At 37.5% G+C, this 27,948-nt stretch overlaps 1 protein-coding gene across 1 annotated transcript; it reads left to right on the top strand.

Annotated features, from left to right (window-relative positions):
* Nucleotides 1–17,455: 17,455 nt before the first annotated feature.
* LOC138820847 (transmembrane protease serine 11B-like protein) lies at nt 17,456–26,327 on the top strand (the record flags this gene model as incomplete). The annotated part of the gene is made up of 9 exons (XM_070012753.1): nt 17,456–17,573; nt 18,641–18,759; nt 18,851–18,918; nt 21,418–21,578; nt 22,554–22,592; nt 23,341–23,515; nt 24,303–24,562; nt 25,029–25,171; nt 26,166–26,327. Coding segments are annotated over 9 exons (1,245 nt in total), but the record flags the coding sequence as incomplete, so codon positions are not given.
* Nucleotides 26,328–27,948: the final 1,621 nt, after the last annotated feature.

Below are 27,948 nucleotides of genomic sequence, written 5' to 3' on the forward strand. Positions count from 1 at the left end.
TTTTTTGTTTGAGTTTTTTTTTGGCCCAAGATCAGGGCTTAAACTCCATATCTGATGCTTTTGCATATTGGCTGGCCCCACTTTCCTGAGCCACACCTCCAATGCCTGCATTGTATATTATAAAAATGGATTAGCTGTTAACGTATTTAAGGCCAAATTCTCTGCTTAGAATTAAGACCCTGGATCCAAGATCTGATTGTTAAATACCAATATACAACAGACATATCTCATTTACTTTTTTAAGAGAATGTGTTACAAGTTGATGCATTTGGAGTACATTTTCTATTTTATGACATTACTATCTTTTTTTTTTTTTGGGTCCGGTCATGGGGGCCTGAACTCTGGGCCTGGGCACTGTCCCTCAGCTCTTCAGTTCAAGGCTAGCACTCTACCACTTGAGCCACAGCGCCACTTCCGGCTTTTTTCTTTTTGCTTATGTGGTGCTAAGGAATCGAACCCAGGGCCTCATGCATGCAAGACAAGTGCTCTACCACTGAGCCACCTTCCCAGCCCAGACATTATTATCTTTTGATCATTGCCTGGTGTCTTAAATGCACTTACATGTCATAAGTACTAGAGACTATTAGTGATTACAGTACGTAATTTTTGAAGAAAGTTTAAAAAAAAATTACCTTTAAGTAGTTGTGCAAAAGAATTGCTATTTAACAAAGAGGTTTATGAATACTATATATATATATATATATATATATGTATGTATAGATCACCCCTTTCAACATACTTACTCATTCCTCCCCTACCCACCTCCTCCCTCACTATTCTTAATTTGGTAGGCTATATCTTGGATTTTTGACTGTGTTCTCCCCCTCTTCTACTCTTCATTTGTCCACTCCTCTCCCTTTGAGCCCACTCCACCACTTTTAAGGGTTTTTTTTTTAACCTGGATTTCTTTTTATAATACCAAGGCATGAGGAAATTTCAGAATCTACTCTTGAAACATTTTTTATGTGTCAAAGACCTTTCAGTTTATAGTGATTATGGTATTGCAGAAAGAATCATATTACTGTTCTGTATGAAAGAATAATTCTATACTGCTTTCCATATTACTGCCTTAAACACTATCTATGGAATATGAGAAGGATGGAAAAGGTGACTCTGGTCAATTGTAAACATAAATGGATAGATGAAATAGAAATCTTTTTGTACAACTATTTGAATATAACAATAAAAATGTTGATCTCGGAAGTGGTGCTGTAGCTCAAGTGGTAGAGCACTAGCCTTGAGCTGAATTGCTGAGGGACAGCGATCAGGCCCAGAATTTAAGCCCCATGACCGACAAAAAAAAAATACATTGTCAAAAAAAATGTTGATCTCAATAAAGGAGATAATAGAATAATGGTCAGTAAGAAAGGTATGTAAATGGAGAGATAGAGAGGTAATGGGTCCTGAAATATAGATAGCAATGATTCATCTAAGTGCTCTATACCACATATAGTAACAATGATCAACAATAATTTATGATATGTTTCAAAATAATTGAAGATTCCTAACACATGAAAATGTTAAATATCAGGAGGTAGAAATGCTAGTTTCCCTGATTTAGTCATTACACATTATATACATATATCTAATTTTCATGGTATGCTCCATTTATATATATCCCAAATATTATATGCCAATTAGGAGCATTTGAAGACAGTTAAGTTAGTCTTTAGAATCCATCCATCCTAATTATTACTGCCACCAACTATTCTTTTGTTGTTGTTGTTGTTGGTTGTGGGGTTTGAACTCTGGGCCTGGGCTCTGTCCCTGCACTCTTCAGCTCAAGGCGACCGCTCTACAGCTTGAGCCATAGCACCACTTCCTGTTTTCTAGTGGTTTATTGGAGATAAGATTCTCACGGACTTTCCTGCCCAGGCTGGCTTTGAACCACAATCCTCAGATCTCAGCCTCCTGAGTAGCTAGGATTAAAGGTATGAGCCACCGGCGCCCGGCCCAACTATTCTTTATTCAGTTATTCTATAGCTTTCTGTTTTTTTTTCCATTTATACAATGTATCAAAAATTTAAGATGCCAAGTCAACTGCTGATGGTTTACACCTATTACCTCAGCTATTCAAGAGGCTAGGGTTTGAGGATCAAGGTTTAAAGCCACTACAGACAGGAGAGCCTGTGATATTCTTTTTTTTTTTTTTTTTTTGCTGGTCATGGGCATTAACTCTGGGCCTGGGCGCTGTCCCTCAGCTCTTCAGCTCAAGGCTAGCGCTCTACCACTGGAGCCACAGCTCCACTTCCGGCTTTTTCTGTTTATGTGATGCTGAGGAATTGAACCCAGGGCCTCATGCTTGCAAGGCATGCACTCTACCGCTGAGCCACCTTCCCAGCCCTAGTCTGTGATATTCTTATTTACAATTAAACACCAAAAAGCAATAAATGGAAGTGTGGCTGGAATGTTAAGAGTGCCAGCTTTGAGTGGGAAAAAAGAGGAAAAGCATGAGGCCCTGAATGAAGACTCAGTACATACACACACACATTAAAACATCTAATTTTGTGTTCACTTAGTTACTGCACTCTTGTCATTAGTGTACATGCTCCTGACTACTATAATTTTATCTACCAGTGTATTCTTAGCACATAAAAAAATACCCAACAAATAGCAACTCTCAAGTAAATTTTGTTGCTCTGGTATTTCAAAAATAAATGGATTCCTAAAAAAACCCTCTTAAAATTTCCTTTCTTCTTCTTGGTGTCACTTCTGTATTCTTACTGGAGGGGATAGCAAAAATGTTACAAATTGGGCTGGGAATGTGGCTTAGTGGTAGAGTGTTTGCCTAGCATGCATGAAGTCCTGGGTTTGATTCCTCAGTACCAAATAAACAAAACAGGCCAGAAGTGGTGCTGTGGCTCAAGTGGTAGAGTGCTAGCCTTGAGCAAAAGAAGCTTAGGGACAATGCCCCAGGGCTGACAAAAGAAAAAGAAAGTAAAAAAATAGAAAGTTCAAAAAAATGTTACAAATTAAATACAAACTTTGAACATACACAAAAAATTAAACTATATATATATATATCTAAAATTTGTCACAATATAGCTGAAATAAGTAAGATTTTGTTTTTACAACACATAGAGATATACACTGCATAAGAATTTCACTAAACAGAAGTAAGCCAGGCCCAAAGAAACCTAGGTCCCATGAATTCCCTTATTTGCAATATCTAGTATATGTTTGAGTCAATCAGAAAAGGTCAGATAAGGTGATGTTAGGGAAATGAACCCTAAGATATGTATTTTTTCTTTATAAGATTTTTTCTTTCATGTGATTGTTTCTAACACATTTATAAGATTATTTCTTTGTTGCTTTGTATGTCCCTCCCCCACAGTATAACCCCTGATTTCACTGTATTTGATGTTGGTATAATTTGTGGAGGGGAAGGGAAAACAAATCGCTTAAATAGGGGTACAGGTGGACCCATTGCAACAATGAGATGTACAAGTCGTTATGTCAAAAAGGAACTTTACAACTTTGGTGGGGGGGAGGGGGGCAGGGAGGATGGGGGGGGGCAGGGAGGATGAGAAGGGATGGGAAGGGAAAACAAAGGAGGACGTTACAATGCTTGATAAGAAATGTACTCATTATCTTGCCCATGTAATTATAACCCCTCTGTATGGTATTTTCACAATAAAAAAAGAATTTCACTAAATAAATTTTAAGTTTTTAAAATATTATCTATAAATACTTGTACAAAGGAGTTGCCATTTAAGCAGTTTATGAATACCATGCATCTGGATCGATGTCACCCTCTCCAACAGTCTTACTTATCCCTCCCCTACCAATCCTTCCCTTACTCTTCCTAACTTTCCATCAATGTATACTTTAGGCTTTTTAAAGCCTGGCTTTATGTGTATGAAGTTATTGAACACAACTAGGACTAAGGCTTGAGACAGGAATCGCTAGACAGTATAACACCTCTCCTTGTGTTACCATTTGATTTAAACACAGAGGACTGTAAGGATCATATAGAGCCATGATTCAGAGTAGACAATTTAAAGACTCAGTACTCCGAATTAACCCCCTTTCTTTTAAAGAAATGGTTGACACCCCTGCCTATCCTTAATGTACTATAATGGCATTGTTCAGAATTCTCTCAGAAATAAGGGAAACTTATTCATCAAGCACCTATCTCTCTTGTTTAAAAGCATTCTATGCTTCGGTCCACCCCCCTGTCAATACCCTTAGAGAAGAAAATCTAAAGTCTTAATTATGACTTGCTAATCCATAATGAAAACTTGACTCACAGCGCCTACTCATCGTTAAAACACAGCTCAGGTGTCATCTCCACCCGGAAGCTCTCTTTGACAGTTCCAGGCATGTACTCCAGAGAGCCCGGGGCGGTCACCTGTCACTGCACTTCCCACACAGGGAAGAATGACTGCTTATGTATCTGAGTCTCTCCTGAGATCATGAATTCCTGAAGGGCTTGTTATGATCTCCGTGTTCATGGATTTGTGGCAAGCTCAATTGGGTTAATCCCTGTAACTCACTGAGTAAAAAGGAATAAAACAAATATGCGATCATGCTCTTACTGCTACCTATGTCTATTTTATATCCTGTCATGCCCTTGCATGTTACCTATATTCCAACCACTCTTGTTACTTCGTTTCCCAAGTATATGATTCTGGGCCTTTAAAAAATGGTGAACTTCTTGTCTGGGGCAGACTTTTCTGTACTTTTTATTTTCTGCTAAACTCCCGCCATGCTTTCCAAAGTCAGGTCACAACTTTGCCAGACTTTTTGAATACTTTTCTTTTCTTTTTCTCTTTTTCCCTTCCTTCCTTCCTTCCTTCCTTCCTTCCTTCCTTCCTTCCTTCCTTCCTTCCTTCCTTCCTTCCTTCTTTCCTTCCTTCCTTCCTTCCTTCCTTCCTTCCTTCCTTCCTTCCTTCCTTCCTTCTTTCCTTTCCTTTCCTTCCTTCCTTCCTTCCTTCCTTCCTTCCTTCCTTCCTTCCTTCCTTCCTTCCTTCCTTCCTTCCTTCCTTGCTTTCTTTCTTTTTCTTTCCTTCTTTCCTCCTCCTCCTCTTCCTCCTTCTCCTCCTCCTGATCCTCCTCCTCTTCCTCCTTCTCCTCCTCCTTCTTCTTCGTTGGTCATGGGGCTTGAACTTAGGGGCCTGGGTGCTGTTTCTGAGCATTTTTGCTTAAGGCTAGCACTCTACCTCTTTGAGCTAGAATTTTATTTTTTGCTATTGTGAATTTTGTTGTAAATATCATCATATATTTCTGTTGGAGTACCTGTGCTAGGGCGGGTAACTAGAAGTGAAAATAATTGGTTAGAGATAATTGAGCCAGGCTCCAGTGGCTCACACTTGTAATCCTAGCTATTCAGGAGGCTGAGATCTGAGGATCATGGTTCAAAGCCAGCCCAGGCAGGAACATCTGTGAGACTCTCTCTCCCATGAACCACCAGAAAATCAAAAGTGGGGCTGTGGCTCAAGTGGTAGAGTGTTTGCCTTGAGCTGAAGAGGGCAGGGACAGTGCTCAGGCCCAGAATTCAAGCACGACCAACAAAAAAAAAAAAAAGAGAGAGAGAAAACAAAACAAAAAAAAGAGACAATTGAAAATTCCACATTACTTTCCTCCAATGTCACTACCTCAATTCCATCTCCAACCATCAATGTATGAAAGTGCATTTCTCCACATTCTTAATAAATGATAGAATAGCAAATACTTGTAGTTTTAGTGGTGATATCATTGTTCTATTTTCATTTTTATAATTACTGTTATACAATTATTGTGTTGTGTGCGTGCGCACGTGTGCACACGTGCAGGTATGTGTGCAAACTGGGATTGAACTCAGTGCTTGAGCACTATCCCTTAGTTCTATTTATTTTGCTCAAGGCTAGCACTCCACTACATGAGCCACAGGTCCACTTGGGAATTTTTGGTGATTAATCAGAGATGAGCATCTCATGGAATTTCCTCAGGTAGGATTACAGGATTGAGCCACAAAGATGCCTAACCACAATTATATATATTAATTGATATTCTGTATCTCTTCTAGAACCCTGGTAGAACCCTGCATATATTTATTATTGAGGGTTTTTTGTTTGTTTGTTTTTGTGCTGGTCCTAGGGCCTGGGTGCTATTCCTGAGCTTTTTGGTGTTTTTGCTCAAGGCCCTATCCCTTGAGCCATATGTCCACTTCTGGATCTTTATAGTTTATTGGAGATGAGTCTTTTAGTATTTTCTGCCCAGGCTATCTTCAAACTGTGATGCTCAGGTCTCAGCCTCCTGAGATTACAGGCATTAATTAGCCACTGGCAGTCTGCATTATTATTGAGTTTGAATGTATTTTACTTAAGGTTAGAAGGCATATATACATATATATTTGGATGTTCTTCACATATCTGATATGTATAGCTAATTTTACTAACATCTACCAGATATTTAGCATAAGGATGAAAAACAAGTTCTTGCCTTCAAGCTGATGCAGCACTGCACTTGGAATAAATAATTTAAGTGGAGATAAATATAATAGTACATGATTACAACTGAAGTTAGAGACCAGAGAGAATAAAAGATCAAAGAAGATAAAGCTTTACAAGGAAGCCTTGGTGAAAAAAAATGCAGCTAGGCAGGACCGTGAGACAAGAATGAATATTGGATGGTAGAAGTGGCAATCATGCGAGCCTTGAGCATATCAATGTGAGGGAAGCACTTGCCATTAAGAGAGAGTTTTTGAGATACCACCTCACTCCAGTTAGAATGGCAAAAATCAAGAACTCTAACAACAACAGATGCTGGAGGGGATGTGGACAGAAGGGAACCTTACTTCATTGTTGGTGGGAGTGTAAACTTGTTCAACCACTTTGGAAAGCAGTATGGAGGTTCCTCAAAAGACTTCACATGAGCTTCCCTATGACCCAGCAATCCTACTTTTGGGCATTTACCTAAATGTTTACAAACAAGACCACACTAAAGCTACCAGCACGACTATGTTTATTGCAGCATTATTTACCATAGCTAAGATATGGAACCAATCCAGATGCCCCTCAGTAGATGAATGGATCAAGAAAATGTGGTATATTTACGCAATGGAATTCTATGCCTCCATCAGAAAGAATGACATTGCCCCATTTGTTAGGAAATGGAAAGGCTTGGAAAAAATTATATTAAGTGAAGTAAGCCAAGCCCAAAGAAACATAGGTCCCATGGTTTCCCTATTTGCAATATCTAGTACATGTATGAGTCAAGCAGAAAAGGTCAGTTAATGTGATGTTAGGAAAATGAACCCTTAGATATGTATTTTAATGTTTTTTTCTTTCATGCATTTGTTTCTAACGCATTTATAAGATTATTTCTTAGTTGCTTTGTATGTGCCTCCCCCACAATATAACCCCTGCTTTCAGTATATTTGATGTCGGTATAATTTGTGGAGGAGATGGGGAAAAACAAGTCGTTTAAATAAGGATACAGGTGGACCTGTTGCAACAATGACAAGTACAAGTTGTCATATCGAAAATGAACTTTACAACATTGGTGGGGGGGGGAGAGGATGGGGGGGGCAGGGAAGGGAGGCTGGGAAGGGATGTGAAGGGTAAACAAAGGAGGAGGTTGCAATGCTTGATAAGAAATGTACGCATTATCTTGCCCATGTAATTGTAACCCCTCTGTACAGTATGTTCACAAAAAATAAAAATTAAAATTAAAAAAAATAAAAGAGAGAGCTGTAAGCTGGCCGCAGGTAGCTCACACAATCTAGCTACTCAAGAGGATCTGAGGATCGCAGTTCAAAGACAGCTCAGGCAGGAAAAGTCCATGAGACTCTTATCTCCACCAGAAAACAGGAAGTGGCGCTGTGGCTCAAGTAATAGAGCGCTCGCCTTGAGCTGAAGAGCTGTGGGACAGTGCCCAGGCCTTAAGTTCAAGCCCCACAACCACCACCACCACCAACAACAACAAAAAGAAAACTGTGAGAAATGGCTGAAGTTAATTAAGTTCAGCTTTACATCAAGTCCTTTCTAAACCACCATGTCCTGGGCATTGTGCCAAACACTTGACTTAGGTGGTATTCATCTATACAGGAGCCTGCCAGATATGATCGTTCACCTATGTTTTTACCTGTGAGAAAGCTGAAGCTCAGAAAGAAATGTCAAACAGTTTTAAGCCAGAAGTTATGGTTCTATGTTACAGAATATTACTATGAAACAACTAGGATAAAGAGGGTAACAGGACTAGGAAGGTGGCTCAGTGGTAGAGCACTTGCCTCGCATGCATGAGGCCCTGGGTTCAATTCCTCAGCCCCACATAAACAGAAAAAGCTGGAAGTGGCGCTGTGGCTCAAGTGGTAGAGCGCTTGCCTTGAGCTGAAGAGCTGAGGGACAGCGCCCAGGCCCAGAGTTCAGCCCCCACGACTGACCCCCCCCCCAAAAAAAAGTGATAACACCTGAAAGGCATGAAATAGCAACCAAGGAAGTCTGTATTTTATGGAGAAAGAAGATGAGCATTAAAAAAATAGTTGAATAACTAATATACAATGAATGAGTTTTAGGAGGGTGAATCATACCAATTATTATCATGTAGCTCTCACTCAAAGCCTCTTCCTCAGAGATGTTCTATTAACCAGATAATCGCTCAATGCACTTCCCACTGTGTGTGTGTGTGTGTGTGTGTGTGTGTGTGTGTGTGTGTGTGCGCGCGCGCGCGCGCGCGCGCAGGCAGGTCAGGGGGCTTGAATTAAGGGGCTAGGTGATATCCCTGAGCTTCTTTTTTTTTAACAGCATCAATTGTTTGGGTTTTTTTTTGGTCTTTTTTTGTTGGTCATGGGGCTTGAACTCTGGGCCTGGGCACTGTCCCTGTGCTTTTCAGCTCAAGGCGAGTGCTCTACCGCTTGAGCCACAGCGCCACTGAGCTTCTTTTTTGCTCAAGGCTAATAGTCTACCACTTGAGCCACAGCTCCGCTTTTGGTGTTTAATTGGAGATAGAAAGCTCACACTTTTCCTTCCTGGTCTAGCTTTGAATCTCCATCCTCAGATCTCCACCTTCAGAGTAGCTAGGATTATATGTGTGAGCCATGACTGACACTAGGCATTTTTGACCCATTAGGCACCCTCTCCCTCTCATTCTCTTCCCTTCCCTCTCTCTTCCTCCCTCCCACTCTTCTCATCCTTCTCTCCCCTTCCCTTCTTCTCCTCCCTTCACCCTTTCCCTCTCCTTCTCTCACTCCTTTCTTTCCCCCCTACTCTGATCCCACCCACCTTTCCCCCTCTCTCCCATCTCCCACCTCCTCTTCATTTTATTCTCTTGTTCTCTAAATATTTTAGCATTAGTTATATTAGGGAATGCCATTTTACATGCTTACATATGCATAAAATAAAATCAGATTCATACCTTATGTCTTTCTCCCTTATCTGCCTCATTTTTCCAGCCACAAATTTCAACAAGTTTCATGGTTCCATTTTCACACATGGACACAAAGTATTTTGGCAATATTCACACTCCTCCTTTTCTCTCCTACCTCCCACGAGCATTCCCATCCTGGACAGGACTTGTTTTATATTCTCATCCTGATTTTTTTTTAGTATATGCAGGGTTTTATAGTGGTATTTCATATATTCTTATAGAGTTTTAATCAAGCTGATCCCTTCATTTACCCAGTACTCTTTCTCTTACTCAACAACTCTCAGTGAGTTTTATCTTGCTATCTTTATTCATAGATGCAGTGTATATTAGAATTGTATACCATCTACCTTTACCTGTGCAATGTCCTCAAACAGTCCCACACAACTAAAACATGTTCTTACCTATCATCTATCTATCTATCTATCTATCTATCTATCTATCTATCTATCTATCTATCTATCTATCTATCTATCTATCTATCTATCTATCTATCATCTACCTATTTAATCTTCTGCGTAATTACAAGTATGTTTTATTTTTTGTATATATTTTACTGTAAAAATATTGTACATAGAGGTTACAGGTATATGAGTAAGGTAATGAGTACACTTCCTATCGAGCATTATTACCTCCTCCTTTGTTTTTCCTCTACCATCCCTTCCCTCTCCACCTTCCCAACTTCTCCTTCCCCCCAAGTTGTAAAGTTTGTTTTTAACATAGTGTCCTGTACATCTCATTGTTACAATGGGTCAACCTGTATCCTGATTTCAGCATGTTATTTCCCTTCCTTTCCCTAAATTAGAAAAATGTATATATAAGATGCAGGGCACCAGAATCAAATACAGTGAAAACAGGGGTTATACCATGGGGGAAGAACATACAAAAGAAACAAAAAAAATCACATGGTACATTATAAGTACATTAAAAACAACGGTAAGAAAGATAAAACCTCTTATGTCCCTATCTTGGGGTTCATTTAGCATCATCTTATTTGGTCTATGTACAAAGCTTTTGATCTCTTCTACTTGTCCTAGACATATACTAGTTATTGCAAATAAGGACAACCATGGGCCTATGTTTCTTTGGGCCTGGCTTACTTCACTTAATATAATTTTTTCCAAGTCTTTCCATTTCCTAACAAATGGGGTAGTGTCATTGTTTTTGATGGAGGCATAGAATTCCACATTCCATATATATATATATATATATATATATATATATATATATATATATATACACACCACATTTTCTTGTATGCATTATTTTTTAGGTTTGGCAATCATATATGAGGGAAAACATTTGACCTTGATCTTTCTGAACCTGGTTTCTTTGTTCAACATGACATTCTTTGTATAGCATTCACAATATTAAATTATTTGTTCACTTTTTGTATTTATCAGTCTTTTCCACTGAATGTAAGGTTATGAGGGCAGGGGTTTTCTTACATTCATTGCTGCATGTAGTGCTCCGTCTAGGAGCAATGAGTAGCTCCTGGAAGTACATGATCTATATTTATTAAGAAATGAATGGGTAAAGGTATAAAAAACAGTACTAAGAATCTACATATATATGTACATATATTTAAAATACTGAGATGTCTTTATGAGCTTTTCTTTTGGGGTGGGGGGAGTTGTTGGTCATGAGGCTTGAACTCAGGTCCTGGGCGCTGTCCCTGAGCTTTTTTGCTCATGGCCAGCACTCTAAGACTTCGAGCCCCAGTGCTGCTTCCAGTTTTCTGGTGTTTTAATTGGAGTTATAAGAGTCTCATGGGGAACCAAGGCAACAGTGATACTGACAAGACAATATGTTCGAAATGATCTGTACAACTTGGGGGTCATTGTTGGGGAGGGAAAGTGGGAGAAAAATGAGAGAGTTTGTAAAATGTTCATCAAGAAATGTACTCACTATCACATTATGTAACGGTAACCCCTATGTACATCACCTTGATAATAAGATTAATTAAAAAAATAAACAAAATAAAAGAAAAAAGAAAAAAGTCTCATGGACTTTCCTGCCTGGGCGGGCTTTGAACTGTGATCCTCAGATCTCAGACATCTGAGTAGCTAGGATTACAGACTCAAGCCACAAGCACCCAGTTAAATCATGAAGTTTTTCTTTTTCCTAAAAATTTAGTGTGTCACCCCATAACTTAGTCCATGTTCATTAAGTGAAACAAATCTTGATCAGTTAACTAGTTAACTAATCAGTTCACTAATGTCCTGTTAAGAATTATAAATGTGTAACTATTTCTTACTCCAACATCCACTTTCAGTTAAAAAAAATCCCTTCCTACAAACATTATGTAGAGTCCAAGTGAAAAATTTTAAATCAATCATGTTTCAAATGAGTAATGCTCTCGTAGAATTACAGTTTCCAAAACAACACAAATTAAGGCACTCCTCAGAGCCTGCTCTGATGGATTTGTTGGTTTCACTGGGGAGGAACTGTATGCCATGAAAGGGTGGATAGAATCTGAGTCAGAGCACTGATTCACCAATCTGTGGTGGTATTTCATGGGAGGGACGCTCAGATGACCAGTCAAGTAATATCTATTGTTTTTCTTCCCCTAAGGACCAACTCAAAGAGAATTTTCATTTCTTCCTTTAACCCACAGATCCATAACTGTCATCACACTTGTTGGACAAGTTTCCTTTCAAATTACTTTCAGCTATGTACCCAACCCTTAAAGTCTCAAACTATCATTGTGGTTAGCACATTTACCCGAGATCCACCGATCAGCACCAAAGGAATACAGAGACTTCCATTACCTCCATTCACAGCAGCGGCCTTTATTTCACCACAATATGTATAGGTAAGTACAAATTTACCTGCCCAAAATTCTGACAAAAATATTCCATTCCACACTGTCTCCTCAAGGTGATTGTCAGCCAAGGCTGCAGTGTAGCAGTTAAGTTTAGATGAGAATGTATTTCCACAACATTTTGGATTTTCTACATGGGACAACTTTGACTTGAACATGCACTTGTGTCTGGAGTGTGGTTTTAAATCTTGATTTGGAGAGTGCTCAGAAAACCGGCATGCAGCTTTATAATCAGTGAGTGAGAAGTAATGTGAACGTGTGTGTGCTGACATGTAGAGAAGAAGCATCAGAGAGAACATTTTCTTCTCTCATAAATCAAAGAATAAAATTCTTGGTAGTGATGTGAATACGGCTTTCAACAGTGACTTCAGCAATTTTACCTCGAACTTCACAGTACCATGGCTTTATTGATGTTTTCTATGAACCTTTTATAAATCCTTTATGCTACATGTTAAATGCTCATGAAGCCAAATCCTTCGATTATATTTAAACAATTTTTAATTGTTTTAAAAGTATCTAACTAAATAATTATCATATTAAGAGACCAGTGATCATTAATAAAAATTAAAAATATGATTTGGTTCATAACCAGTCATCATAAAAATATATGAAATATAGAAAATTTGCCTGAATCAAATGTTAAAGTGTTTGATGTTCATATTACTGAAATATAAATGTGTATCATACATATTTTTCTAAAATTTATTAATTTTTTTGTGTAATTAGCTGAACCCTTTGACCTACGTATATATATTCACAATTTCTAGCATTCATGTAAGAGTGTGATTAGGATATTCATTTGCTAGAGTATACTAAATATATGTTTGAATTGAATAACTTTTAAAGTAAATAGCATTTTTTAAATTAAAAAGATTGTTTTATTCATGAAACAATGTTGATGTTTGCTTATTGGCCATATCTCTGACCTATCAATAAGAGAGTGATCATACACATTTAGAAGTTGAAAAAAAAAACTAGCATGCTTTTTTATTTTGTCTGAGATAATGACCAGCTTTATGCTTACATCTATGATAAATCTCATTTATAGAACATCTATTCATTCTTCTCTATCATTTTATGCTTATGTGAAGTCCTAATCTGAAAAATTTTAAAGGATTATGCTATTGTTTCTAAGAACTGTTAGATAGCTATAGAGAGTTCAAACACTAATTCACAGATAAGCTTCTCAGAGTCAGACATTGAGCTAATTACACAACAGATACTGGCTGTGTTTGAAACTGTGGTTGATGCAGCAGATGAGTTTCAGGAGGCTTGGGTGAACTTGTCGTTACACATAGGTTCCTGAGTGATGAATGGTTAAAAGGAATGAGAGAAACATCAGAAGTGAAAGTAAACGGTTCAGAACCAAAATTTATCATTTTCATTTAGTTTCATTTTGAACTAGTCACATAGGATAGAATGGGAAGAATCTTTCTCAGAAGAAAGCTGTTTTAGGCTATTGCCAACAAGACAATGAGAAGTTCAAATCCAGTAATTTTTTTTAAATTTTTATTTTATTTTATTTGAGAACATACTGTACAGAGGGGCTACAATTACATGGGCAGGATAATGCATACATTTCTTACCAAGCATTGCAGCCTCCTCCTTTGTTTACCCTTCACCTCCCTTCCCCGCCTCCCCCCTCCCCCCACCCAATTATACCCCCCTCCCCCCCCCACCGACATTGTAAAGCTCAAATCCAGTAATTTTTATGGCAAAGTGTATTTTATATTCTTAATCCTCTCATGATTTTTCTGAAGACCTTAATCTTGATTGCTGAATATTGGCTGACAGCTGAAATTATTTAATCTATATTACACTTTATAAGATCTTAATGTTACTTCTTAAAAATAGCTAAAAATATCCTGAGTGCTGAAGAGGATCAAAGGAAATATATATATATATATATATATAAATATATATATGTGTATATATGTGTATATGTGTATATATACAAATATATACAGATATATCTGTGTATATGTATATATACCTACATGTATATATACAAAAATATACACATATATATATATAATATATAGGACAAATCATATATCAAATGCATATGTAAGGTATAAAGGATACAGAGCATATATATGATATATGGAACATAAGATATATAGAATATAAAAATATTTAAATATGTATATGAATATATGTGGTACCTTCATATATATGATTCGTATGTATGTGTGAATCTGAATAAAGTCATCCCCAATCATACATAAATCATACTTCTCTCTCCTACACACACACACACACACACACACACACACACACACACACACACACAAACACACACAAATCCACACATATGTGTGTGTACATGTTGGAAGAGTTTGGGTGCCCGTGACTGATACCTATGCCTGAGATACTAAGAATATTTAAACTTGGTGGATCATGTTTCAATATTAGCCCAGGCAGAAAAGTCCTCAAGGTCTATCTCCAATGAACCAGCAAAAATACCAGACTGGAGGCATGGCTTAAGTGGTAAAGCACCAGCTATGAGCAAGAAAACTGAGCTAGATCTTGAGGCCTCAAATTCAAGTCCTGGTACTGGCACAGAAAAAAAGTGGGAGGAATGGGAGTAGAGTGAACGAGGTGAATATATTCAAAGTGCAGTGTGTGCTTGTGTGGAGATAGCACAATAAACCCCCTTATATTAAGTATATGCTAACTATAAATAAAATAAAAATTGATTGATTGATTGGATTACATATACAATCACAATCAACAGAAAAGAAGTTTGAGTTCTGCTTTCACACCAACATCTAGACAAATTATAAGACATTTTATCTGATAATTTTTTATCATTTGTTTATTTATTTTTATTGTCAAGGTGATATACAAAGGGGTTATAGTTACATAAGTAAGGTAATAAGTACATTTCTTGTTGAACTTGTTACTCCTCCCTCATTTTTCTCCCTCTTTCCCTCCCCTTCCCAATACCCCTTCCAAGTTGTACAGATCATTTCCAACATATTATCTTTTCCAACATGTTATTGTGAGTATTGCTGTTGCATTGGTTCCCCGCTTGTCCTTTCTCTAATCATTTTGTTGTTCCCTTTCCTTTCCCTAATTCAGCTAAAAGAATATACAATACCCAGGCTAACAAAATCAAATACAGTGACAACAGGGGATAAACCACAGGGAGAAGAACACACAAAAGAAACAAGAAATTGCATAGTACATTAAAAACACAACAATAGAAGTAGATTTTGTTCTGTTTATATAAAAGTATACATTATGAAAACAAAGTATGGAGATAGAAAGTTTTGATTTCCCTGAACTATACCAAAACCTGTTCTGAGTTAGTTTTATATGTTTTTTCTTTCTTGCTATTGTTTCTAACATATTTATAAGATATTTCTTTGTTGCTTTGTATGTCCCTCCCCCATGGTATAACCCCTGTATTTGATGCTAGTATAATTTGTGGAGGGGAAAGGAAAAATAAATTGTTTAAGTAGGGATACATCTTGGCCCATTGTAACAATGAGATGTGCAAGATGCTATGTCGAAAATGAACTTTACAACTTTGGCAGGTGGGGGGGAGGGCGGATGGGAAGGAATGGGAAGGGGAAACAAAGGAGGAGGCAACAATGCTTGATCAGAAATGCACTCATTACTTTGCCCATGTAATTGTAACCCTTCTATACGGTATTTTCACACACAAAAAAAAGTTAAAAAAAAAAAAAGAATCACATGGGCTGGGAAGGTGGCTCAGTGGTAGAGCGCTTGTCTTGCATGCATGAGGCCCTGGGTTCCATTCCTCAGCACCACCTAAGCAGTAAAAGCTGGAAGTGGTACTGTGGTTCAAGTGGTAGAGTGCTAGCCCTGAGCTGAAGAGCTGAGGGACAGCGCCCAGGCCCATGACTGACAAAACAAAAACAAAAAAGAATCACACACAGAGATCCCAATTAAGAGATATGGAACAGGAAGACTATCAGTTAAGAGCAAAGAGTGGCCTCATCCTGCTCAAGGTTTGAGGAAAAAGGAGTTATGAAATCATTTTTTTTCTAGGAAATGAAACATCAATTGAAGATGCATTTTTTAAAAAAGGGTTGTTTTTGAGAAAGCCATCAATTCATTAGCTCTTTTGCTATGATTGAATGCACACATGCCCTGCCTCCAGTTGCTGTCTTTAATCTGGAGAATCTGAGAACATCCCTTAGGAGAGTGAAGGTTTCCAGGAGTTTATCATGAAGGTAGCACATAATTTAGTGAAAATATTTTGTGCCATGAGTGTTAAACTGTATTTCTACTCCTTTCCAAGAGACTCAATTCCACTATATCTGGGCTGTGATCCTACAATTTGCATATTTAATAAGCATCTTCAGGTGATTCTGAGTAAAGTCACTCCCCAATCATACTACTCGTAGGATTCCCTAATATAGTTGCCTTCTAGAGAAATAGAACAAATTGGAGATAGAGATACAGAAACTGAGGCAGGGATAGAGACAGAGATAGAGATATATTGATACATCTGTTCTTATTCATTGGTCAGAGAAGGGAACTGGATTCTAAGAACAGATAACTTGGCACCAACAGCATACTCTGAGAAAATAATTTCATAGCACAGATCTTTTTTCCCCAAAATTTAAATATTATTGTAAAGACCATGTACAATTATGTAAGTCAGGTAGTGAACACATTTCTTTTTGAACAGTGTTACCTCCTCCCTCATATTTTCCCCAGATTTTCCTCCTCCTAACCCCTTTCTCCCCCAAGTTGTATAGTTCATTTCCAACATAGTGTCTAGTGAGTAGCACTGCTGAATTTGTTCATCCTTTGTCCCACTGTTTCTGTGTTTCCCCTTTTCATCCACAAATCAGATAAACTTTTATACAAGATAAAGGGTATGGAAATAAGAAACAGTGACAAAAGGGAATAAACTGAAAGGGAGGAGTAATTGCAAACAGTATATAATAAAAATGTCTTGTTTCCATTTATTGGAGTTGATTTGATAAGCATCAATTTACATGATCATATGCACATAGTTATTGAGCCCTTGTGATCCTCTCCTAAGCATATCCTCCTTTGTTCTCACTGTGTGAATGTTTAGAGTCATAGCACAGATCTTGAAAAATGAATAAATTTCATAACACTAGTTTAATTATAAACTCTCAGAGGAATACTGTTTATTACTTTTTTGCTCCCTTTTAATCTTTTCCTACTACTATTTAGTATTGTATGGCTTTTAGGAGGTGAGCAAGAAGAAAGTAATAAGATTTGAAAAGATTGTGATTTTTTTCTGATATATTTTTCACATTCATATTGTTTATTTGCAGACCAGTCACAGTGTCCCGTTCAACTTTGCCACTATGGGTGATAGCTCTCTCTGTGTTTGGAGTGTTAGCAATCCTTGGAATAACTATTGGTCTCTTGGTTCATTTTCTGGCAGTAGGTTGGTATATATTGCACACACACACAAACACACACACTACATTTTTACTGTAGCAATTATTTCCATTTCTATGGAAGATAAAGAAATAATCACAAATAATCAATTATGCATTAATTATTCCAGATCTTATAAATAAGTGTTATTAGCCAAACACTGTATTTAGAATGTATCCAGAGACATGAATGCATAAGTAATTGATAAATAGTGAATAAGAAAAAGAAACCAGGTCTACCAATATGCTCTTATAATAAAGTACCATGTGAAGAAGAGAACTCAAGGGACATAGAATTTCAACTAATTATTTCATCATAACAAACACAGTAATTTAAAAATCTCATCTATTGATTTTATAAAATTTTAGATATAAGGAAAGTTGGAAAGTGGTGCTGTAGCTCAAGTGGTAGAGTGCTAGCTAGCCTTCAGCTGAAGAGCAAAGGAACAGCACCCAGGTGCAGAGTTCAAGCCCCATGACTGACAAAAAACAAACGAACAAACAAAAATATAACCCCAGGATTTTTGGGGTGGCTCATGCCTGTAATCCTAGCAACTTAGGAGGCTGAGATCTGAGGATTCAGTTCAAAGCCAGCCCAGGAAAGAAAGGCCATTAGACTCTTATCTTCAATAAAACCACGCAGAAAATTGGAAATGGCACTGTGACTCAAGTGGTAGAGCGCTAGCCTTAATCTGAAGAGCTCAGGGACAGCACCCAGGCTCAGAGTTTAAGCAACATGACCGACAAAAAAAAAAAAAAAAAGGAAAGTTTTAAAAAGTTGTGTGTTTTAGTTTTAGAAATTTTTTAGAATTTTTCATTATGTCTTAGTTTTAGAATTTTTCACTATGTCCTACTATAAAAGAAAAGAAAATCAGCTGATTTCTTTTCTCCTGTATTTTGAACTAGTTTGTTAGTTCTATTAAATTATGTAATCAATTGTACCAGAAGGATTCTTGTGAGTTTATCAGTATCTAATGAACACAGTACCTACAAATTGATATTACTACACAATCTATATCTGGATTTGAAATCCACATAACTTAGATAATTCTTGAAACATTTCTTTATTTCACAGAAAATAGGACCTACTACTATCAAGGTAGCTTTAAAGTGCTGGATATTCCATATGATAGAAATTATGAAAGGGAGACATCACCAGAAAGCAACTATCTTAGTAAAATCATCGAAACTAAAGTAAGTTAGTATTCTCTATATTTGTTAATTGTCAATTTTTAAAAATGTAGACATGATTGAATTTGATAATAACTGTGCTCTCTCTTAACAGATGGCTGATACATTTCAAAGTTCGAACATTTACAGACAATATATCAATTCTCAAGTCATCACACTGGTGTAAGTAATTCATAGTAACCATCAGAAAAGATATAAAGTCATCATCCATGCACTTATACTTCAAGTTTCCCTGTCAAAAATAATTGATGTGGGGTTATTAGCCAATAAATTACTAATACCCATCATTATCATAGTATCAAACGAATTGTCTAGTATAAAACCAAAGCAAAAATGGAGGCATTATTTTTTACTTTATTAGATCTGTTGTGAATGTGTTAATCCACAGATTATACATGGCATCCTTCTCATTTCCTATTTATTTCTGAAAAAAAATTACATAGTTCTTTAAACCAGCATTTGATCTACTCACATTTTTATTTTCAGTAGCATAAATATACACTCCTTTTTCTTTTGTGATTTTATTGTATATCAGCCAACCATCCTGCAGAATTGGTACTAGGATTCTTACTGGACATAAGATAGAAGACAGTATATATACATTGGCTTTTCCCATTCATAGGGCTTTGGAGTAGCAAAGATTAGTAGAGAATAGACTGAAAACAGGTAGACCATCTGAGCCCATTGCCATTGAGTAGCCTTGGAGCCTATATTTTGAGTCCATACCTCTATTGTATGAATTATTAATGATAACAGTTGTCCTGTTGTGCTTATAAATTACATTCAAAATAAAAAGATACAGTGTGTAAAAATATTTGCAAGTAGCTGGGCGCCAGTGGCTCATGCCTGTAATCCTAGCTACTCAGGAGGCCGAGATCTAAGGATCGTGGTTCTAAGCCAGCCCCGGCAAGAAAGACCGTGAAACTCTTATCTCCAATAAACCACCAGGAGACCAGAAGTGGTGCTGTAGCTCAAGTGGTAGAGTGCTCACCTTGAGCTGAAGAGCTGAGGGACAGTGCTCAGGCCCAGAGTTCAAGCCCCACAACCGACCAAAAAACATTTTTTTTGCAAGTAAACACATGTCCAATGAAGATGATCATTACTATTACTTTCTCTAATGCCACCAACATCCATTCTTCCCTTGTTCTTGGACTCATGTGACTCCTGCAATTGCAAAATGGAGTGGTGTTCCAACTAGCATTGACACTCGGGGTCAATTTTAGTACTGAAAAGAGAAGGCAAACTGAAGTTGAAGGGCCTAGATACATCTTAGAAGTGACTACAATCACTAAAAAGCTTCTCTGCTTTGTTTTCTCATGCATGTAACTTCAAATGCTGTGTGAAGTGTGGGTTCAGATGAATGATAGAGAAACCAATAAAATTATTCACATTGGCATGTTGAAAAAAAGCATTTACATGAACTGAATGCTTCCTAAGAATGATTGTTTATTTATCTGTCCAAATATTGAACATCTCACAGGCTCCATGATAATGACACTTCAGCACTAGCCTTAGAGATCCTACAGGCTGTCCATCCTTTTCTAAATTCCAAACAAATCTCTGAATAACACAGTCAGATTAATCTTCAAATGCAATTTTACTCTTGATCTTCTCATCACTGCTATCCCTTGGCTAGCTTTAAAGACCCTCCTCCCTCACACTGTAGTTCCTGGCTGACCTCTGTAGGCATAGGTAACAGATGGTAACAGTGCATGGTGGAAAGAAAATAGAATCAGCTGCACTCAATCCAACACACTTCAAAATCTTTTGAGACAGGGCACCATTACGTAGCCAGTGTCGGTTGTGAGTTCACTGTGTAGCTCAGACTCATCTGGAACTTACAGACCTTCTGTTTTGTGTGCTGAATTAAGCAGCACAGCCATGCCTGGCTTGCTGAATTCACTCTTAACTTCTAGCTTAGTATGAAACACCTTACATAACCTCTCAGGAGCCTCAGTGTATAAAATCATGACATACTATAGTAGTGGGGGGAAATGTGGTCTAATGTGATAACCAAGTACCTAAAGCATAGTAGATGGATAATAGATACAAACTCATGTGATTTCCATCCAGTTGTTCTCTAGTATAACTCTTCATCTCTGAGTAATGAAGTTGTCTACTTGATGAAATAACATAAAAAATACCAGGTCATCTCTTCCTTTAATATTTCTTTATAATTTAGGCAAAAATAACTTATCTTTCAACTGATTATGTCGTGTTAAACTAAATATCTTAGTACTTCTGTCCCATTTACTATAGACATTTGTATACATGTCTTATTTCCTTAAAGTAAAGAAATTCCTGGTCTTCTTCTTAGTCTTCACTCAATAATATTCACCCCAGGTGCATATAGAACATATTGATGAACAAGTGATTGATGAATGCATGTACAAATAATCCCAGATCTTACATCATATCTTTACCTGTGTGTCAGGCTTTCTCTATTTTTTTTTGGATTAGTACAATTGCTTGCCCTGTAAATTGAATAATATATTCGCATATGTTACCATAAATATAGGCAGGTAATGATTCTGTGTTTAACCTGTAAAGTTGCTATGCAAAACAATAAAAGAGCAGAAGAGGCCAAGCTACGAGGGATTAGGGAATTGAGAAGAAAATGCTATTTTTCAGCCATGAATGAAATCTTTATGTTGTTTTCAGTCCTGATAGCAACAGTGTGACAGCATTTATCTGGCTGGTTTTCAAGGATGCTAGGTCAAAGAAGGAAAACACAAGAAGAAGAATCGAAACTATCTTACATCAGATGCTGAAGAATAAGTCAGGACCCTTGACTATGGACCCTAACTCTCTTAGGCTTGTGGGTAAGCTTATATAGTAGATGAGAACCTTGATCTTCAGATCTCAAGGATTACAGGCATGAGCTACTGGTGCCTGGCGGAATGCCATTTTATATTAGAGAAATTATTTGTATGTTTTGTTATTTAAGACGTATCCAGAAGGAGTGATATTGATCAAGATACTTTGCATTTATAAATGGCTTTGTTGAATGGCAACTCCTTTGTACAACTACTTGAAGATAATAAAAATATAAATAAATAAATATATAAATAATTAAGCATAACCAGGTTAAAACAATGCCACACATGATACTTGGTTTGAAGGATGGATTGCTTCTTATTCAAAGATGTTAATACTTGAAGCAATTTTAAAGAGTATTGGTGTGCTTTATTTTTCATGCTTTCTTATGACTTATAAAAATAGCCTTGGATCTCTAATTTTGAGGCAAATTAATTTTTAAATGTTATTTTTGTGTTTTGAAGGAACAAGGCTCACTTGTGGGGACTCTTAGATGATGCAGAATACAATTCCAATTAAGCAAAAAAAAGTCTTACAGGGTCCTATGAAGATGGCATTTCTGTATAATATATTCACACATGCCAAAAGTAGCATTCTAATAAGCTGATATTCTCTTATTTCTATTGACACTTTATCCTGAAAAGTGAAATTCTTTTTTTTTCTTTTTTTGGTCCGGTCGTGGGGCCTGAACTCTGGGCCTGAGCGCTGTCCCTCAGCTCTTCAGCTCAAGGCTAGCGCTCTACCACTTGAGCCACAGCGCCACTTCTGGCTTTTTTCTTTTTGCTTATGTGGTGCTGAGGAATCGAACCCAGGGCCTCAGGCATGCAAGGCAAGTGCTCTACCACTGAGCCACCTTCCCAGCCCCTTGAAATTCTTTTTTGACTCTCCTGCTTAGCTGGACTCACTGTCTACTTCCATTGCCCTAGCACCAGATGGATGGGTGTTAAATTATTATGGGTGTTTTTTTTGTTCTATTTCAGAAATCAATAAAGTTGATGCTGAGAAGACAATCAACAGCCGTAAGTTCAAATACTTTTGAGTTAAATATTAGACAATCCGCACCACAACAAACAAGATTGTTACCCTTGATCAGGCATATTACTAAGTGCTTTAGGAGTAATTATTTCATCTTATTAACAATCTTAAAAGCCAGGTGCTGGTGGCTCATACATGTAACCTTAGCTACTCAGGAGGCTGAGATCTGAAGATTTCAGCTCAAAGTCAGCCTGGGAAGAAAAGTCTGTGAGACTCTTATCTCCATTTAATCACCAGAAAACTGGAATTGGAGTTTTAAAACTCTAGCCATGAGCAAAAGAGCTCAGGGCCTGCATCCAGGCCGAGTCCCATGACCAGCAAAATAGATAAGTAGGTAAGTAAGTAAGTAAATAAACATCTTAGAGATAAATGTGGTTGCCATCTCATTTGAGAGATGAAAAAACTGAAACACAAAAAATGTAAAACAATTGTCCAGATTCACCAGCTTGTCCATGGTGGGACCAATGTTCAAACCCAGGAAGTCTGGTTGTAGAGTTCCTGGACTTCACAAAGACTTTTCTTCCCATAGCTTACCCATTCTTCAATTGCTGTTACTCTACCTAGTAGACAGGTGATTTAGGGACTTCTTATAATTCTTATAGGGATTACATTTTGCTCCTATCTGCACAAGACAGTTAAAAACATATAAGGCAAAGTCACTCACTCTGTGTCATAAAATAAACATTATCTTTCTCTTCTAAATGGAGCAAAATTGATCCAAAATTCTGACAGGCTGTGGGAGACGAGCAAGGATGTCAGCTACTTATGACAGAATCAAAGGAGGTTCCACTGCTCAGGAAGGAGAGTGGCCTTGGCAAGCAAGTCTCAAGATGAACGGCAGACACTACTGTGGGGCATCGCTGATCAGCGAACGATTCCTGATAACTGCAGCTCACTGCTTTCAAAAGTGAGTCCTGGGTTGGGGATGCAGTGCATAGTGACCTAGTCATGATGCACAAGACCCTGTGTTTCTTCTATAGCACCACAAACAAGTAAAGAAAACACAGTGAGTTTATCATATTCCCCAAGATTAGGGAGATCTAAGGCTTGGCGTCCTGGTTTGAAAGAAAAATGATTTAATAACCTACCCAGCTCTTACTATGAAAGATGGAAAGAGTCATTCATTTCAGATGCTATATTTTTTTCCTCACAGTAATTTTATTTTATATTGTTTTATACTCCACCCTAAGTCAATATAGCTGGTAAAATACATAATCTCCATCTATACCTCCTCCTCTTTATGTGTCTGCATTACTTTCTTGGTCTTCTAGGCAAATATGACTCAACCTTAGTCCAAATGCTACTTTCCCTAAGAAATTTTCTTTTTTCTTAGGCATACAGTTTTAAGTCCTATATTATTGCCCCACTAATTATATACACAGGTATTTTAAAGTTATTATAACTGCCCATGTTCATGGCAGTTATGACCCATGTTCATTAGATTTTAGATTCTTGAACCATATGCTACTTCTTGATTTTTATTCCTAAATCCCTATTTCCTATTGTGAAGGAACTCAAAAAGGAGTGTTAAAATGAATTAAGAAATCAGATTGTTTTTATTGCAAATGGACTACACAGCAAGGAAATACTAATGTCATGAAAAGTGTGTGAATTATACAGGATTTCTACTATTTGACATAGAATTAGACTTATTCCAAACATAAATAAAACATACATGATTTTTGTTTCTTTAGGTCAAACAACCCAAGAAACTTTACTGTTAGCTTTGGCACTAGAGTAACTCCACCCTATATGCAACATTATGTTCAACAAATTATTATTCATGAAGACTACATCAAGGGTGAACATCACGATGATATTGCACTGATAATGCTCACGGAAAAGGTTTTATTTAAGAGAGATGTCCATCGAGTTTGTCTTCCCGAAGCCACACAGGATTTTCCACCAGGGGAAGGAGTTGTTGTGACAGGATGGGGAGCACTTTTCCATGATGGTAAGTCCAGTGAAAACTTAATAGAGGAGGCAAGGTACAAAAGCAATGTGAAAACTCAGCAATCTAGGCACAGAATTAAAGGTAATGCTTACTTCCAGATGCTTTGTTCTCTAAGGATCCCTCAGAGAAAGTTGCATATGGAGTTCGGCCTTAGTAAATTGCTTCTATTTGGAACATTGTAGGAAGTAAATTTGTGTGTAGAATCTCCTTATTTGGAGAAGCTAGTTGAGAAAATCATCATCCAAACAGATTCGAAGATAAGTACTTTGAAAGGCAACATGTAAAATCAAATTATACTTTGCATATGACTCCTTCATTGGTTTCAGTGAGAAAAGTGTATAGACTTGGTCATCTTCTGCAGAAGAATCAGTCAGCTCTAGGTCTTAGTGTGCAGAGGACAGAGCTAGGCTTTTATTCTGTAGCGTTCCTCAACAGCACTTTTCCTGACGATGTTTACTTCCTTCAGGCGAATATCCACTGTTGCTTCAGAAAGCACCCGTGAAAATCATTGATACAAATGTTTGTAATGCTAAAGAAGCTTATAATGGTGTGATACTGGACACAATGATCTGTGCTGGGTACATGGAAGGAAATATCGATGCCTGTCAGGTAATTCCGGACATTATTCACACAGACCACGTAATATATAAAAAATTGCTACTATCTTACAGAAATCATCAATAAGGAGACAATGCAATGATTTGTAATTTGGCCATTTTGCCAATGTTCTCAGCTTTGGCACTAAAGTAATTGTTCTCTATAGACAGCATGTGATTATTTATATTTAAAAACCATTTTATATTTACTCTAATATAGTCCAGTACTATCCTAAATCCTGTTTGTAAGAATTAATTTATTTATCCTTATTACAATCTTAGCATATGCATAGTGTTTCATTTGACAAATGAAGCAACTGAGGTAGAGGAAAGTATGTAGTGACATCTATTAAGTGTGAAATTATTAATTGTGTACATCCCAGTCTATCTAACATCATAGTGCAAACTCTTAATTGTATTTCAAAAGATCAATCTCAGAGATGATTGAGTTACTACAGTTTATTCTCAAGATTTTTTGTGCCAGTCTTGGTGTTAGAACTTTCTGCTCAAGTCTAGTGATCTATCACTTGAGCTACAGCTCCCTTCTGGCTTTTTTTGGGATATTTAATTAGGGATAAGAGTCTTATGAACTTTGGCTTTGAACTTTGATCCTAAACTCTTAATCTCCAGAGTAACAAGAGTTATAGGCATGAGACACTGGTGTCCAGCTTCTTCCCACCAAGAAGGTGGCTAGAGTTTCAAATACTTTCCTCAAATATAAAACTGCAAATGTCAAGTATATTCATTCAAATGATATGTCTCCTAAAAGCTTTTTCATAGAAGTAGAGTTTGTACACTATTAGATCACACCTGCAAGTATATGCAAACACAAGAATGCATTCTGGTCAGCCACAGTGGAGGCAGATAAGGGGGTTTGTATTACATTTTTTTTGTTGTGGTCTCTCTGATATAACAACCACTTACAGGCTTCTCCTGAGCTTCTTTACTATAACTGAGGTGTCTGAAAGGAAATTGTCCTCATGATACATGTGCTTTGTTTAATTTAGGGTGACTCTGGAGGACCACTGGTTCACCCAAACTCTCGAGACATTTGGTACCTTGTTGGAGTCGTGAGCTGGGGAGATGAATGTGGCCAAATGAATAAGCCAGGGGTCTACACTCGAATGACGGCCTATCGCCACTGGGTTGCCTCCAAGACTGGTATCTAAGAAAAAAAAATATCTTGTAGCAGCAAATGCAAGTCAATTTTGGCAGCTACTCCTACTTAATATACTTTCAAAATTAGCATGTACATGACTGTTTAACTTAAACAATCATGTACAAGAGGTATTATTTATGTACTTTTATTTAAACAGTCTCAACAGGACAAAATGAGAAATCTCAGTTTGGGGTCCAGAAAAGCCTAAGTTTAAAACAAACAAAAACAAAAACAAAAACATAGTATTGTCCAAAATACTATTGCAACGAAGTGGCACCATGGCTCAAGTGGCAGAGCACTAGCCTTGAGCAAAAAGGAAGCTCTGAGACAGTACCCAGGCCCAGAGTTCAAACCCCGGGATCAGCAAAAGAAAAACAAATCTATAAAATATAATAGTATCTTCTGTTTCAAATAACCCGCATCATGGCTATCTCACCAGAGCACGAAGATTTAGTTTCTCATTCTGTTGATAATACTTTGCAAAATTATGAAAGTATATTCTTCTCCATGACAGATTTGGAGGCAGAATGGTATATAAGAGAGAAAACACCTTCCACCCAGAACTGCCTCTGCTCTCATTTCATAGCCTGTATGGAGGGCATGTGGCCGTAACCTTGTGCCCTTTGAAAAGAGACGTTGAGCTGTACTCTCTTATTTGTACTAGCATGAATCCATTCTTGTAACCATTGTGAAAGAATATCACCACCAGACACAAAACACGCTTTAAATTCATAAACATCAGGTAGAGTAACTCTTTAAGAAGTCACTGTGGAAATGTCTTATTTGTAGCATATTTTAAAAAGTAGTTAATAAATTTAAATTTTGAAATTATTTTAATTATAATGAATTTAAAGGAACAACATCTTTGCTCCATGACAGTTTTCCTTTTCTTTTTGCTCTTCTTGGTTTACTCAATAGTTTGCACGTAGCTTCTTCTCATTCTGTCTGTGTGTGGAAGGGTTAAGTGTTCCAATTCAAGATTAAAAATATGTACGGTTTGGAACTCTCCAACCTAGAGTTTGGATACATGATTGCCTATCTTCTGGCTGCTTCTAGCTTTCCATCTGTGAAGTGGATCTCCAAGAAGCTGCAGAGGTGAAAGTGAGGATTCACAGATGCAAAAGGGCCTGGGAGCCTGGTGCCTCTCATGATTTTCAGGCTTTTGCTCCTGATTTTCAGATGGCTACTGGTGTCCCAATGGAAGGCTAGGTCACTGCACTGGCTTTACATTTTAAACAGGTGCCAGGAATCATGACACTTCACCACCAACCATGACAGTGTTCCATGCTTTACAAATTTTCATGTTGAAAACTGAGGCAGAGACAGGAGAGGAGAAGAAAGAGAAAGAGAAGAGAGGACAGAGAATAGTGGAAAGAAAAGAGAGGAGAGGAAGAGAGGTAAGGAAGAAGGGAAGAGATAGAGAGGATCATGTTTCCTTAAAGTCAAATGGGTTGGGTCATAGGGGAGCTCTATGTGGAGTCTTTGAGGAATCTCCATACTACTTCCCAAAGTGGTTGAACAAGTTTACACTCCCACCAACAATGCAGTAAGGTTCCCTTCTGGCCACATCCCCTCCAGCAGCTGTTGTTATTAGAGTTCTTGATTATAGCCATTCTAACTGGGGTGAGGTG

Source organism: Dipodomys merriami, unplaced genomic scaffold (assembly GCF_024711535.1).
Source record: "Dipodomys merriami isolate MVZ:Mamm:240054 unplaced genomic scaffold, mDipMer1.0.p SCAF_9, whole genome shotgun sequence".
In the NCBI taxonomy this organism is placed as follows: domain Eukaryota; kingdom Metazoa; phylum Chordata; class Mammalia; order Rodentia; family Heteromyidae; genus Dipodomys; species Dipodomys merriami.